The sequence below is a fragment of the Rhinopithecus roxellana genome, chromosome 1 (genome assembly GCF_007565055.1).
Source record: "Rhinopithecus roxellana isolate Shanxi Qingling chromosome 1, ASM756505v1, whole genome shotgun sequence".
Classification (NCBI taxonomy): domain Eukaryota; kingdom Metazoa; phylum Chordata; class Mammalia; order Primates; family Cercopithecidae; genus Rhinopithecus; species Rhinopithecus roxellana.
The window spans coordinates 5963420-5977293 of NC_044549.1; the positions used below are offsets into that span (position 1 = coordinate 5963420).

The 13874-nt window shown below is 33.4% G+C and overlaps 1 protein-coding gene across 1 annotated transcript in view; it reads right to left on the minus strand.

The window, feature by feature from the left end:
- The window catches only part of GBE1 (1,4-alpha-glucan branching enzyme 1), a 274655-nt gene that overhangs the window by 89564 nt on the left and 171217 nt on the right, over window positions 1-13874 (minus strand). Inside the window, 3 exon segments of the mRNA XM_010356067.2 lie at window positions 2479-2589; window positions 7377-7475; window positions 12290-12417. Of these exon segments, the coding sequence (XP_010354369.2) occupies window positions 2479-2589; window positions 7377-7475; window positions 12290-12417 (338 nt within the window).

Here is a 13874-nt window from a genome sequence, read left to right on the forward strand (position 1 = left end):
ATTATTAGCTGGGGCAGGTAACTCAGAAATGCCCTGAGTAACAGAAGACAGACCTCCTAAAAATCTGAATTATTTACAGTTAAAAACATCTAATGCAGTGTTCATGATGGACAAAACAATAAATAACAGAGAGTAAAATGTGTAATAGAAATTAACCCATAATCTCAGTACCCTATTACAATTCTTTTCATTTTCTAGAAAATATTTTTGTTTACAATCTTTTCTATCTTTAACCTACTTTAATTAAAATGACTTTTCTTTAAATATTGTTGTAAGATTTGTATCACTACTTCTTAAACACTTCACCTTCCTACTTGTTTTGAATTCTTTAATTATGTTTTTAGCTATAACTATTTATTTTTATAATGTCTGATTCTATTATAAAATTATTTTAATAACTTTTGATCAGATTCATAGATAAAGCTTATTCTCACGTCAAGTTGCCCTCTTACAAAATCCTGTTGAGATACTGGTGAAATTAAGTTAAAATCCTGTTGAGATACTGGTGAAATTAAGTTAAGTTTACAAATTTAATTGTTAAGGATTATCTAGAAAGTTTAAAATAATATCCACAAACATTTTTACTATAAATTATATGTTTATTTATTTTTATGTATTCATATACATTTATTTTTTTATCTGGCTTAAGAATCAAAGTACATTTGCTTTTAGAAAGAACTAGGCACCTTGTATTATTTCTGCTATCCTGAGAATTCCTGAAAATATGAGACAGGATTACCTGAATTTTTAAAGTATGAAATAATTCTTGGTAAATCTGTTTCTTTACAGGTTAGGTAGAAAGTTATGTAAGAAATCTATCTGTTTCATCTTCCATTTGTTCATGCCACTCACTTGTTCACTCTCATTCATACAAAATAAACATATGCTGGGAATTCACTCTATGCTGCAACTTCGAGGAGTTTGCAATACAAAGCTATAATTTATACATACATTTTAATTTTCAAACTGTTGTGTATTTGGTGAGTTTCTCCCTCCCCACCCCCATCACTCATCTATTAAACTAATACTATTCTTTTCTAGACTGGGTTCTTCTTTTTTAGATAACTATTTATCTTATCTGCTCTATGGGCAAGGATACTATAAATTTAAGTTGATAAGAAAGCAAAGCCCCAATTTGGAAGATGCAAAATTTAACATGCATTTACTTCAGAGGTCATCAAGTTTCTCTAAAGGTGGGCCACCTTCTCTGTCTCAACTACTCAAATGCATCATTTTGACACAAAGGAGAATATGTAAACAAATGAGCATGGCTGTGTTCCAAGTAACCTTATTTACAAAAACAGGCAGCAGGTAGGACTTGGCCCCTGGGCCTTGGTTAGCCAACCCCTGCTCTGCTTACACTTTCTTAACAATTACAGGAGACACCTAAAAAAATAATGTTTGCATTAAATGGCTAAAATGATAGAGAAACTTAGTTTCAATTTCTTAATAAAGATACTTTAAGTAACTTCATTTTATTGTCTACATTTTAATCTACAAAAGTAAATTTTATGTTGATGTGTATGAGGATGAATATGACTTTGAATAAGTGGCCTTCTCCATTTTAAAAATATATATTAAGTGATTACTAGGATCAGTCACAGTGCTAAAGGCTGGAAATAGAAAGCCAATAAAAAAAAAATTCTGTTCCTAAAACATCACAGAAACTTGGAGGATGGGACAACTTAACTTTTCCCTACATGACCCAAGGAAGGTTCATATAGAATGTGATGTCAGAGCCAGGCAATTAGGTCTGAGTAGGAACTTCCCAGATGCAGATGTGTGGGGGGAAAGCACAAGATTGGAAAAAGCTGACCTATTTGGAATGGGTGGGGATTTCCGAGTATTGAAGAACAGGAGGCTTGGAGAGTTGGGCAGAGAATGATGCTGGAAACTTCGGCTTGGGCCAAAATAGGAATGGCTTTGAATTACAGGCTTTGAACAATATATCTGGGTTGACAAGATGAGCTTTCCTCTTTGGAAAATACCTTAGGCTGTATTCGAGAAGACAGGCTAAGGCTGGAAGGAACAGGGGTCAGGGAGGTCAATTAGCAGCAGACTTCAGTGATTGAGGGGAGAAAATGAAGAATGCTTGTCACAAGCATAAAATAATACCTCTAGACGGCAGCCTAAGATGGAAACAAATAACCCTGGTCCAGCACCAATACTCTTCATTTTGACAAGGGAAAACATATAATACTTGCAACTACAATGTCTAATCTATTAATTATAGTTTGGCAGGACAAACATACCACTGCATTTTGAAACTGGAGTTTCTCCATCTACAAATTTAACATTTTTTCCAATATAGTTAGTTGTCCTGTAAAGATACATATTGATATAAACACACACATACATTATAGTAACTACAGAGGTTTATATTTTGGTATGTTTATATTTAAATGTTATTAAGGAGAGGGAAAGAGGAAGAGAGAGAGAGAGAAAGAAAGAAATGAATTTATGCACATATTCATTTACCTGATCATGGCTCTCTGCATAAGCAATGCACTTTTCAAGGTAGCGCCTGTTTGTGAGAGTGTATACTATGTCGCCCATATTCCAGTCTTCATCTTTAAACTCTTTAAGTAGCTAGACAAAAGAGAGAAAAATAAGCTTCTGAGTAAATCATTACTTTTCTTATTTTAAATCCCAATCCGAAGGGATGCATTATATCAGTGCAAACTATCCGATATACACATATTAGCCCACCCACATAGCAAAGTTATCACTGTTTAAACTTTTACTGAAATCACAGATTTTATACAGAATGTCCAAATGACAGTGGTGTAGAGTGTGTGTGTGTGTGTGTGTGTGTGTGTGTGTGTGTGTGTGTGTGCACGCGCGCGCTTTTGTCCAGACAGTTTAATCATTGTACTTTAGGATCTTTGCAACTTTTTTTCTGTAATAACTGCTACCTCTTGATTAATGCCCACAGTAATGTGTTACTGCACGGCACGACTTTCTATAACTTGCACACGGTAGAGATATACTTGTTATATTTTTTGTTTATATGAAAAATATTAGTAAAAAGAAGGTTTCACTTCATTTTTACAAAATGATAAAACAAGAACTGTTTCAAAATTTAAAGCTAATTATCATGAAACAATTACCCTCTTAACAGACCACACATTTTGTGTCTGCATTTCAATTTCTATTCAGTCTTCAGTCTGGCTCTGTTCCTCTAACACTATACTTTTATGCAACTGAACTTGCTGAGGTTAAGCTTGTGGTCTAAGCTTAAGTTAGTAATTGCTCTCTCTGAAGTAGATACTTGCTATACATATTGACACTGTCCTATCTCCTGCCCATGAACTTCTCTATGAAACTACGGTTTTATATTGTTTGGTTTTTTTCTGCCACTCCTGACATACTGTAAATTCTCTTCCTCTGTTTGTCCTATAAAGGCTAATGTTCCTCAGCATTATGTCCTACATTTACTCTCCCTCTTTAATGCAACACACTTATACAATTATGAGAACAGAAGCAGTTCTCATAATTGCAGTGCAAATCTTTGGGCACCAGAGGGCAGAACATGGAAGGCAGAAGAGCAACCATCCATAAATGTTTGCAGCCTAATCCACGAGAATCTGTCTAAAAAGCAGGCATGAGGGTCAAAATAAGAGAGAGATTTAAAGATGGTATACTGCTGCTTTGAAGAGAGAGGAAGGTGCCATGAGCCAAGGAACATAGGCAGCTTTTAGAAGTGAGAAAGGCAAGAAAATGGCTTCTCCGTTAGAGCCTCCAGAAAAAATGCAGCCCCATTTACGCTTTGATTTTAGCCCAGTAAAACCCATTTCATTTCTGTAACACATACAACTGTTGTGAATTTGTGCTGTTTAAGCCACTAAGTTTGCGGTAAATTGGATATAGGAACAATAGCAAACGAATGTATAGACCTACACAAATGTGCCAGACTTATTTTTGACAAAAAGGCAAAAGCAATTCAATGGAAGGAGGGCAGATGTTTCAACAAATGATGCTGAAAGAGTTAGATACCCATGGGTAAAAAGAGAAAGATAAAGAATCTTGAGTTACGCCATATGTATTGCACAGAACTTAACTCAAAATGGATCATGGACTTAAATACAAAAAATAAAAACTACAAAACATTTAGTAAAAACCATAAGAGAGTCAAAGTTCTTAAACTTGATACCAAAAGAGAGACCTATACAAGGGAAAAAATGATAAACTGCCTTCATCAAAATGTTTAAACAATTGCTCTGTGAAAGCCAATATGAAAAAGATGAAAGAACAAGCTTCCGACTAGGAGAAAAAATTTGTCAACCATACATCTGACAAAGGAGTTGAATCTAAACTATACAAATAACTCTCAAAACTCAACGGTAAAGAAACAATGAAGTCAGGAAATGGTTAAAAGACATGAACAGAGACCTCACCAAAGAGGACATGCAGGAGGCAAATAAGCACATGCTTGGTATCCAGCATTACAAATCATTCAAAAAATAATGAAACCACAATGAGATATCACATACACTGATTATAATAGCTAGAATAAAACACACTGACAACACCAAATGCTGGTGAGGCTGTAGAGAGGCGGGTCTCTCAAACACCACCAGTCGGAATGTAAAATGTTACAGCTACTTTGGAAAACAGTTCAGCAGTTTCTTAAAAAATTAAACAGGGAATTACTATATGGTTCAGTAATTGTAGTGTTTGAGCATTTATCTCATAGTCATGAAAACTTGTGTTGACAAAAAATGAGTACATATACGCATACAGTAACTTTATTCATAATAGCCATAAGCTGGAAGCAACCTGGAGGTTTTTCAATGGGTGAATGGTTAAACCGTGGTATACCCCTGCCTTGGAATCCTTTTCAGGGCTGTTGAACATGCTACTGATACATGCGACAAGAATGCTGGATGTAACCACATTGGAGGTTTTCTTGGATAATCTCAAGAAAATTTTGCTAACTGAAAATGCCAATCCAGAAAGGTCACAAACTGCATGATTCCATTTATGTAATATTTTTGAAATGATGAAATTATAGGAATGGAGATCACATTAGTGGTTACCAGGGGTTAAGGTGTTATTAGAGGGAGGCAAGATGAAAATAAGTAGGTGTTACTCTAAAGGTAACATGAGGGAATCTTGTGGCAAAGAATGTGTTTTTCACCTTGAGTATATCAATGTAAGTATCTTGGTTAAAATATCATCCTATGGCTTTGCAAGAAGTTACCACTGGGGAAAATTGATGAATGAGCATACCAGATCTCACTATATTAGTCCTTACAACCATATGTGAATCTACAATTATCCTAATATCTCAAAAAAGTTTAATTAAAAAGCTATATTTATCTTAGGTGCTCAGTAAATATTTGGTGGAATTAACAGATCAATGAATGACTTCATTAGACACATACATCACCTTAACACAAACACCTCAAAAATGATCAAATAAAATGAAAGGAAATACAACAAATTTGGCATAATTTAGATAGTCAAATATTTGTTCAGTAATTGATTAAACTAAGAATGATATTTGAAACTAATGATTTTGAAATAATACAACTAGGAAATGATACATAATTTGCTTTTGAACTACAAAAAAATGAGTAAAATCTAGCATTCTAATCTAACTCACACTGTATGGGTAGACAACATCACAGGCCATATACATTCTGAGTACAGGTGTCATCTGATTTAATAACTCTTGAGTGTTTTATTGACATGTACGGAAAATGGGAGCCACTTACTGAATTGTTTTTACCACTTATAAAAGTAGAGGAAAATCACTGTGTCTAAGGGTTTTGTTGTAATACTATTTTAACTTTAGTTTTATTAACTAAGGGGGGACCCAATTTGGTGATACAATAAGAATTTTAAATAATTACATAAAATAAAAGATGATAACTGCTTTTACAGAACTTACAATCTAAAACAGGATGGTCATATCCTAAATTTAGGATAAAATATTTTTCTATTTGATAACTATGATTATTATAGTTATCATGTATAATTAGTAAGTATGATACATTGCCTAACACATTACCTTCAGCATACAACGTAATAAAATGTTTATTAGGTTAAATTTCAATTTTTTAAGCTGCCATGAATACTGAGAGAGAAAATATCTCACTTTGTGCTATTAGTGACTGAAAAATAATTCTAGGTTGATGTACACCTTAAAAGATTATTGAATGTGAACAAAGAATGATTAAGGCTTTCAGCAGGAGGTTAAAAAGTAAGATTTGTCACTTGTGAGGGAAAAAAATCTACATGAAAAAAACTAGAAATAGTAAGAGATGGCACCGAAAAGGAACCTTATACCAAGGTGAGAAGCTTGAAGACCACAGCATTTTTTTTTAAAGTAACAAATACAAGGCTACCTTCCCATGTATGAAAGAAGAATACTCCTTTGTTTGTTTGTATGTTTTCTAAGTAAAAATCTTTATAAAATATTTGCTTTTGGATCTGATAATGTTTAAGGAACCATTATAAATGTAGGAGCAGAAGTTATGTTGGTCAAAGTTTAATGTCACAGCTATGCATTGCACAAATTGCCTGGGGAGACAGGAAAGACAGCTAAGAAATGATTATAGTAAGCACTTCCTTAAGAGTAGGCTCTATGGTTTTTCTACACAAAATTAAGCCCTTCCACAACTGTGGTCTCATGGCACCAGTTCATGTCTGAAGTAAAGGGCTCATCAGAAAGCTATGATTATTTATATACAATCTGACTCCTTATACATATTCAGCCCATGAATGTCGACATGGCTGCTAAGAAATGTTCTGTATCAAACCTAAGTCTACATAATGACTTTAGTCCTTTAGGCAAACATTAAATGAAAAAAAAAAAACCAAACTACTTGAACTGTCATTAAATTTAATAAAATTTTATTGATAAATGACGTGCAAAGTACCATGTATTCATTCCTAGTGTCTGACACATGGTAAGGACTTTTTAATGCTGAATAAAGGAATGGATGAATCCAATCCAAATCTGTTGAGGAAAAACCATACTATTAAGCAAGTACTGGGAATTAAGGAGTAACTTTTACATTAATGCATGATCTGTAGGCATAAATGAATGCTTTAATGAAGTCTAATGTGTATTAAATATAGAGCACTGAAGTTTCATATAATTGCACTGATAATGCAAAATTCCATTTATGCAGCTAACATTATATTAATCATATTTTCCCTTTGCCTGAATAAGTATGAATACTTTAAATCAGAACTTTTAACATTTTGAGAAGCACCTTATTAAATAGCATAAGAATCGACAGAGTAATGAAATAATTTAATACTTCAATTATAATATCTGTAACTAATGATCACAACTAAGAAATAAAGATAAATGAAGCAACATAGTATTCGCAGAAACAAAAAATATTTACATGGACTCTTACCTGAATCCACTTATCTGGAATTGCCATGGCTAGTCGATAGTCAAAACCACCCCCTCCCTGGGAAATTGGAGCGCACAGAGCCGGCATTCCTGATACATCCTAAAACAAAGAATGGCAGTTCATCATGATCAAACTTTTAGTAAATATTCTGACAGTAAAGCCCAAGTCAATAAATGAAAACAATAATAGGGGCATATATTTTGGGGCTGCTTTGGTAACATAAAAGTCGATAAAATTGTGATAGCATATCTCATTTCCCAGAAAGATTTTTGCTTAATATTTTCACTCCAGGCAAACTTTGATCTCATGAAGCTATTTGTTTCTTTTCTTTAGTATCACCTAGAGGACACAAAAGAGTAAAACTATTATTGCTAAAACATAGTTTCTTATTTTTGAACTACTGTAGAACATTTATTAGTTTTGTTGCTTTCACCAAGCACAACAATACATGTGGCATAAATCTGTTATAGTTGTTCTTTCTGTACATAGCCTGATAGGGAGTGTATTTTTGTGAACACTAGCTTTTGATGAAATGGAATGTAGAGTTAGTACATTAACAGTGAAACAGTGCAGCAGCTTTTACTAAAGTAGGTTGCACTTAGAAGGGGTCTTTGAGATTAGGTAGGGATTATCTTCATTTAGCAGATATAGAAACTGAGGCGTACTGAGGTGAAGGGATCTCGCAAGATAGACAATCCTTTTTTTTTTTTTTTGAGACAGAGTCTCACTCTTGTTGCCAGGCTGGTATACAGTGGCATGATATGAGCTCACTGCAACCTCTGCCTCCCAGGTTGAAGAGATTCTCCTGCCTCAGCCTCCCGAATGGCTGGGATTACAGGTGCACTGCCACTCCCCGCTAATATTTTTTATATTTTTGGTAGAGATGGGGTTTCATCATGTTGGCCAGGGTGGTCTTGAACTCCTGACCTCAAATGATCCACCCATCTCGGCCTCCCAAAGTGCTGGGACAACAGGCATGAGCCACCACGCCCAGTCGAGATAGAGGATTCTTAATGTAGAGCCAGATTCAGATATCAGGCTTTTTGACAGAGGGTCCTTTCAACTCTAGACAATTAGTAATCCAATAATTAATCAAATAAAATTAATTTAAAAATGGGTTTCAAAGATTGGTACAGGGACTCACATGTAACAAAAGATAGTATTAAGACAATATTAGGAAAATATGTGCTAAGTATTATCAATTCTAATTCCACAGTATCTTTCAAATAAGTTACTTTCCTTTGGTCCATTACCACAGCCACAATCTTATTTAATCTTCATTACTGCTTGCCTAGACCATATTCAAATGGCATTCCCCACCTCTACCTTCTCTTTATACTAACTGTTGCCAAATTCATATCTTATGAGACATTCTGCCCTTCAATAGATTTCAATAGCCAACAATTGAAAATTCATATTCCTTAGCTTAAGATTCAATTCAACAATTACACATTAAGCATTTACTATATGATTTACTATCCAATTAGCTACTCCCCTACTCCCTGTTATAGTGTAAGATCCACGAGGTCAAGAGTTTATAGTTGTTGTTCACTGATATACCCCAAGAATCTAGAATAGTTTAATAATACTTGGCACAAGCAGGTTATTCAGTAAGTATTTGTTGAGTGAATGAGTGAGGTGCTCTGAAGGATTAAAAGATAAGACATAATATCTGACTTTCATAGATTAATAAACTGGGACCTAAATACACATAAACATAATTATGAAATGACAATGTGATGTAGTTGTGATCATTAACTAGAGTGCGCAGAAAGTGAAAGGAAAGACATCTTTCCACCATTATTTCCTACTATTTCATTTTAATTACTAAGTACTTCAGCCACTTTGAAATATTCACCCTTGAATGTACTTGTTACAAGCTTTTCTCTATCTGTCAATGCCCAAAGTCTTCCTTAGATTATGATCCTCACCTTCTGTAAAAGACTATTAGATACCATAAGCTCTCTGAGACTCAGGTTAAATGTCTCTCTCTTTTTTCTTTTTTTATGGAAGGAAGGTATAAGTAAATATATTATATGGTAGAATACATCCGTAAGAAATTGTTTGTCAGTAATATCTTATTTCTGCATAGCTCTTTATGGTTTATAAAGTAGAAAAAAGATGATCAGTAGAAAAGAAGCCATTTCAACCATTCTATTTATCAAAATATAAGTCACATTTCCACAGACAGGATTGGATGAATATGTATTAAATATCAGGCACCATATTAGGAACTAGAATTACAGACACAATGCCTACTGAAAAAGAGTTTCCAAAGACCAAACTGTCAAGAATGACTGGTGATGGGCTGGTATTAAAGATCAAGACAAATTTTCTCAAGAAAATACTAAGGCATGTTCTATATCCAGTCTCAATGTAGTTTTAGGAAATAGCATCTGCTAAGAAAAACATATGGTCATCATGAAACCTAATCATCCCATAGATAGATTTTTTGGATAAACGTAGAAATTAATCCTTTTGAAAAGCCTGAAACCTGTATTTGTCCCTCAAGCTTCTCAAAAAAATGTATCAAAGAACTGAAGTTCACCAAATCACGGCATGCAACGAGATGCCAGACCAGTCATTCCTCATGCTTGCTTCCTTACCCCTCTCTAATTCTGTTTTCTTACACATTGTTACATTTATTTCTTACCATATAAACCTCTAATTTTAGTTGGTCAGAGAGATGGATTTGAGACTGATCAAAGTCTCCTCCGGCGATAATCATTGTCTCAGTGATAGGCTTTCTGTGCAGCAAGCAGCAGGACCTAGACTGCACCCCTGGTGATTCGGTAACAAGCATATGGTCTTGACTCCTAAATCTGATTTCTAGAAAGCTGCCTCATTAATGCATATGAATTATTTTGGCCCTCCTTTTGAAAGTGGAAAGTTAGTGACTGTTCTTTTAAATTTTTTAAGAAAAAAAAGGTAAATCATAAAGATCATCAAAATAAACCTATTCTAAATATAAAACAATTGATGCCTACTCATATGGCATATGAAAATGATTCTGTGTTTGGGATGAAATTAAAATAGTTCTAATTTTTTACTATATAAAGAACACTTATAACCATTCCAGAGGGAAAGATACATCAATCAAAAATGTTTTAATATAGCAAATATAATAATGTAAAATGGTAGACCCATTGAGCAAAATACAAAAAGAAATTCAATTCTTTGTTATTGTCATTATAAATAAATTCATATTTCTACTAAAGGAATTTAAATAAATTTATATTGCTTATCCATTCAAACACATTCCTTTTCTTAAAAAAAAAAGTTCATGGGGATCAATTCTACATTTGGAAGAGACTCCCACTAGACAGAAAAGCGATGTAGTGAAATTGAAGTCGTTTTCAATTTAAGTAGAATAAATTGAAAGTACATCTTGTTTTTTAAAAAATCTAAAACCAAGTAATATAAAGTAGGCTAAAGTCTCAGTTTCATTGGTAGAAACACTGATAATCAGACCAGAGCTCCCTAGATGATGAAACTATTTTACTTGAAATGAATGGAAAGATCAATGTAACAATTTTAACTTTCATGTATTAAATCATTGCTTCTTTTCCTTCAGTACCCACTTTTGATTTGTGCTGTCATTAATTGTAATTAATTGTAATTTGTCATTTGTAATATCTCTTTGGATTGCCATAAATATCACTGACAAACTAATTACATTTTTGATGTTTGACAAATAAAATTCAAATATACAGAAGACAAAAGTTTAAAATACACTGAATGATGGTAAAGATATTCAGCGCAAAAAGAATTAGCACAAGTGTTAGTAAGATGTGCTATGATCAAATGTAGGTAGGTCATGACTGTGAAATAATACTGGGTGTCTAAATTGTATGATAGGTTGTTGTTTTTTAATTGTGCATAAAAACCAATTTCAGGAATTTAGGGCTACTGTTCTATTCCCAGAAAATACTTAGAAAGTAAAGTGCCTGAAGAGAATAAAACTATTCTCCTCTATTCAAGCAATGAAATCATACCATTTATAAAATTAGAGATTTCTGATTTTGAGAAATGGTGTATATAAAAACAGTCTATACAAAAAATAAATACTACAGGAAGGAGACTATTTATTCCATTTCATGCCAATAAACTAAACGCCGACAATGTAAAAACACACCGTAATTCTAACTCTTTTTAAAAGTAGTCTTACTATTTTTATATCCCAACCACTATACTTTGTATAGAACAGTTTTGACACACTAAATTCAATTTTAATAATAATTCCTAGTTAGAGAACTTAGAAAACCAGAGGGATTTTAGCACTAAATCTAAATTAGCATAAGCATTTAACAAACTTCTTAATTTATCACATTTATCACCAAGAGGGGAATTGCCAATTATGCATATACAGAATTATATCATTACAGTGCAGCTTTGGGACAGTTAATCATGAACCTTCAAGAATCATGAATAACTAGTGAACATTTGGCAATCTGAGAGCAATAACATAAACAAGAAAGGTAATCGCATCAGAACAAGAAAGGCTTCAGAGGAGCTTGCAGGCAGTGATCCATCCTATCTCTAATGATTGAGCCAAGAAAGAAAAAAAAAATAATAAATGGACAGACACACATTAATATTCAATTCTTTTCTCTGTTGAAGGTCTCATAGTGGAAGGGCCTGTCCACTGATTAGGACATTTAACTTTCTAACCACTGGCATTTTCTTTTTTAACAAAAGAATGGTGACAAGTAATTAGTATACATTATCTTCTAATAGGGAAACAGTGAACTCTAAATAATGTGCCACCCATACAAGATAGCTGCACTATACACAGGGTAGAATTTCATTTATGCAAGTATTGACAACACGAGATTGATTAGTCAAATACTGTATGCTGACAACATGCTCTCTATTAAAGGGGGTCAGAAAGTAAGACTTCACTGTGGCTTTACCTCAGCTATTGTTATAGAATCTGGACACAGCGTGTGAACCAAATGATTTGCCAACATGAGGTAAGTCAAGGCATCTTCATCTACTTGTAGTCCGAAATATTCACTGTAATCACCTGAGAAACCTTGACCTTAGAAAAAGAAAATCAATACGGATATATTATGTTAAAAAGCAAGTCTTAACTCTGCACAAATACATCCACTAATTAGTTTTTTACATGAATTTTGTTATTGTAGCAGTTTAATAACATAAGTATGAGCAAATATATTGACTTAGAAAAGTACTACACGTCAACATTCAGAGTTCAGACAATCCTGCAAATCAATTTTGTTTGACAAATGCACAGACATGAGAAAAACAAAGCACTTTAAAGGTTTAATTTAATTTTGGCTAAATTATATGGCAAAAAAGTAAAATCATACTAAAGGGAATTCTAAATATCAAATAATTTTCAATACATTTTCTGTCACATTAAGATGTTAATGTTAGCTTGTATTAAATCCCTTTGTGGTAAGGAAAAGAAAATAGGAAAACCATCATAAAATTGAGCACAATATTTACATTATTTCAAACAGGTACTTCAATTTATGCAATATGGAGTTCCCTATGATAAAGAGATTATATATTCTCAAACTTCCTCCTGCCTCCTCTTCTCCCACCTCCTAACCTTGGTAGGTTATAGCACAGCTTACTTGGGTTATACCATTTACTTTCTATTCTTTCAGTAATTTACTCTTACTGTTATAATAAAATGAAATTTGTGCTCAACATCAGCCTTTTACCCTGTTTCTCTATGTCTACGTTCCATTGATTTTTTTTTCTGTTTGCCGGATTCTATCGCTGAGGGATATTTTCAAGTATAATTATGGAAGTCTTATTCTTCAAGTTCTTTCCTGTTTGTATTTCAGCAGCAATATAACTATCAAGTTTCTCACTTTTGTTTGATGCTGTCATTCTTTAATTTTAAAATGTTTAATTGACAAATAAAAATTGTATATATTCAAGGTTTCCAAGGTACTGATTTGATATTGGTATACATTGTGCACTGATTACTATACTCAAATTAACACATCCGTCACCACCCATAGTTACTGTGTGTGTGTGCGTGTGTGTGTGTGTGTGTAAGGATACTTAAAGTTGGCGCTCATCAAATACCAACTAATATTATTAACTATAGTTACATTAGATTCCACATAGCTTATGCACCTTAAAACAAAAGTGTGCCCTTTGATCAACATCTCTCCATTTCCTCCACTCCTCAGCCCCTGGCAACCATCATTAAACTAGCAAATGTTTGAGTCAGACTTTGTAAGAATTTGGCAGACATTGCTTCTGCAGATAAAATACTATGAGTCCAACCATTTTCTTTTTTCATGCATGCAAGTAAATTGCAGGTAAATTCATCACCTCTTGATAAATTTCTCTTTATTACTGAGTTTATAAATTAAATACTGTGCTTGATATTAATTGCCTTATCTCAACTTTTCTGGTATTCTATTTAATCTTTTGCTGTGTGGTTTCAGGAATTTTGTTTGCTGCTTTCTCCCTCATTCCAAGGGAGAAAAAAAAATGTTAAATAACTCAGAA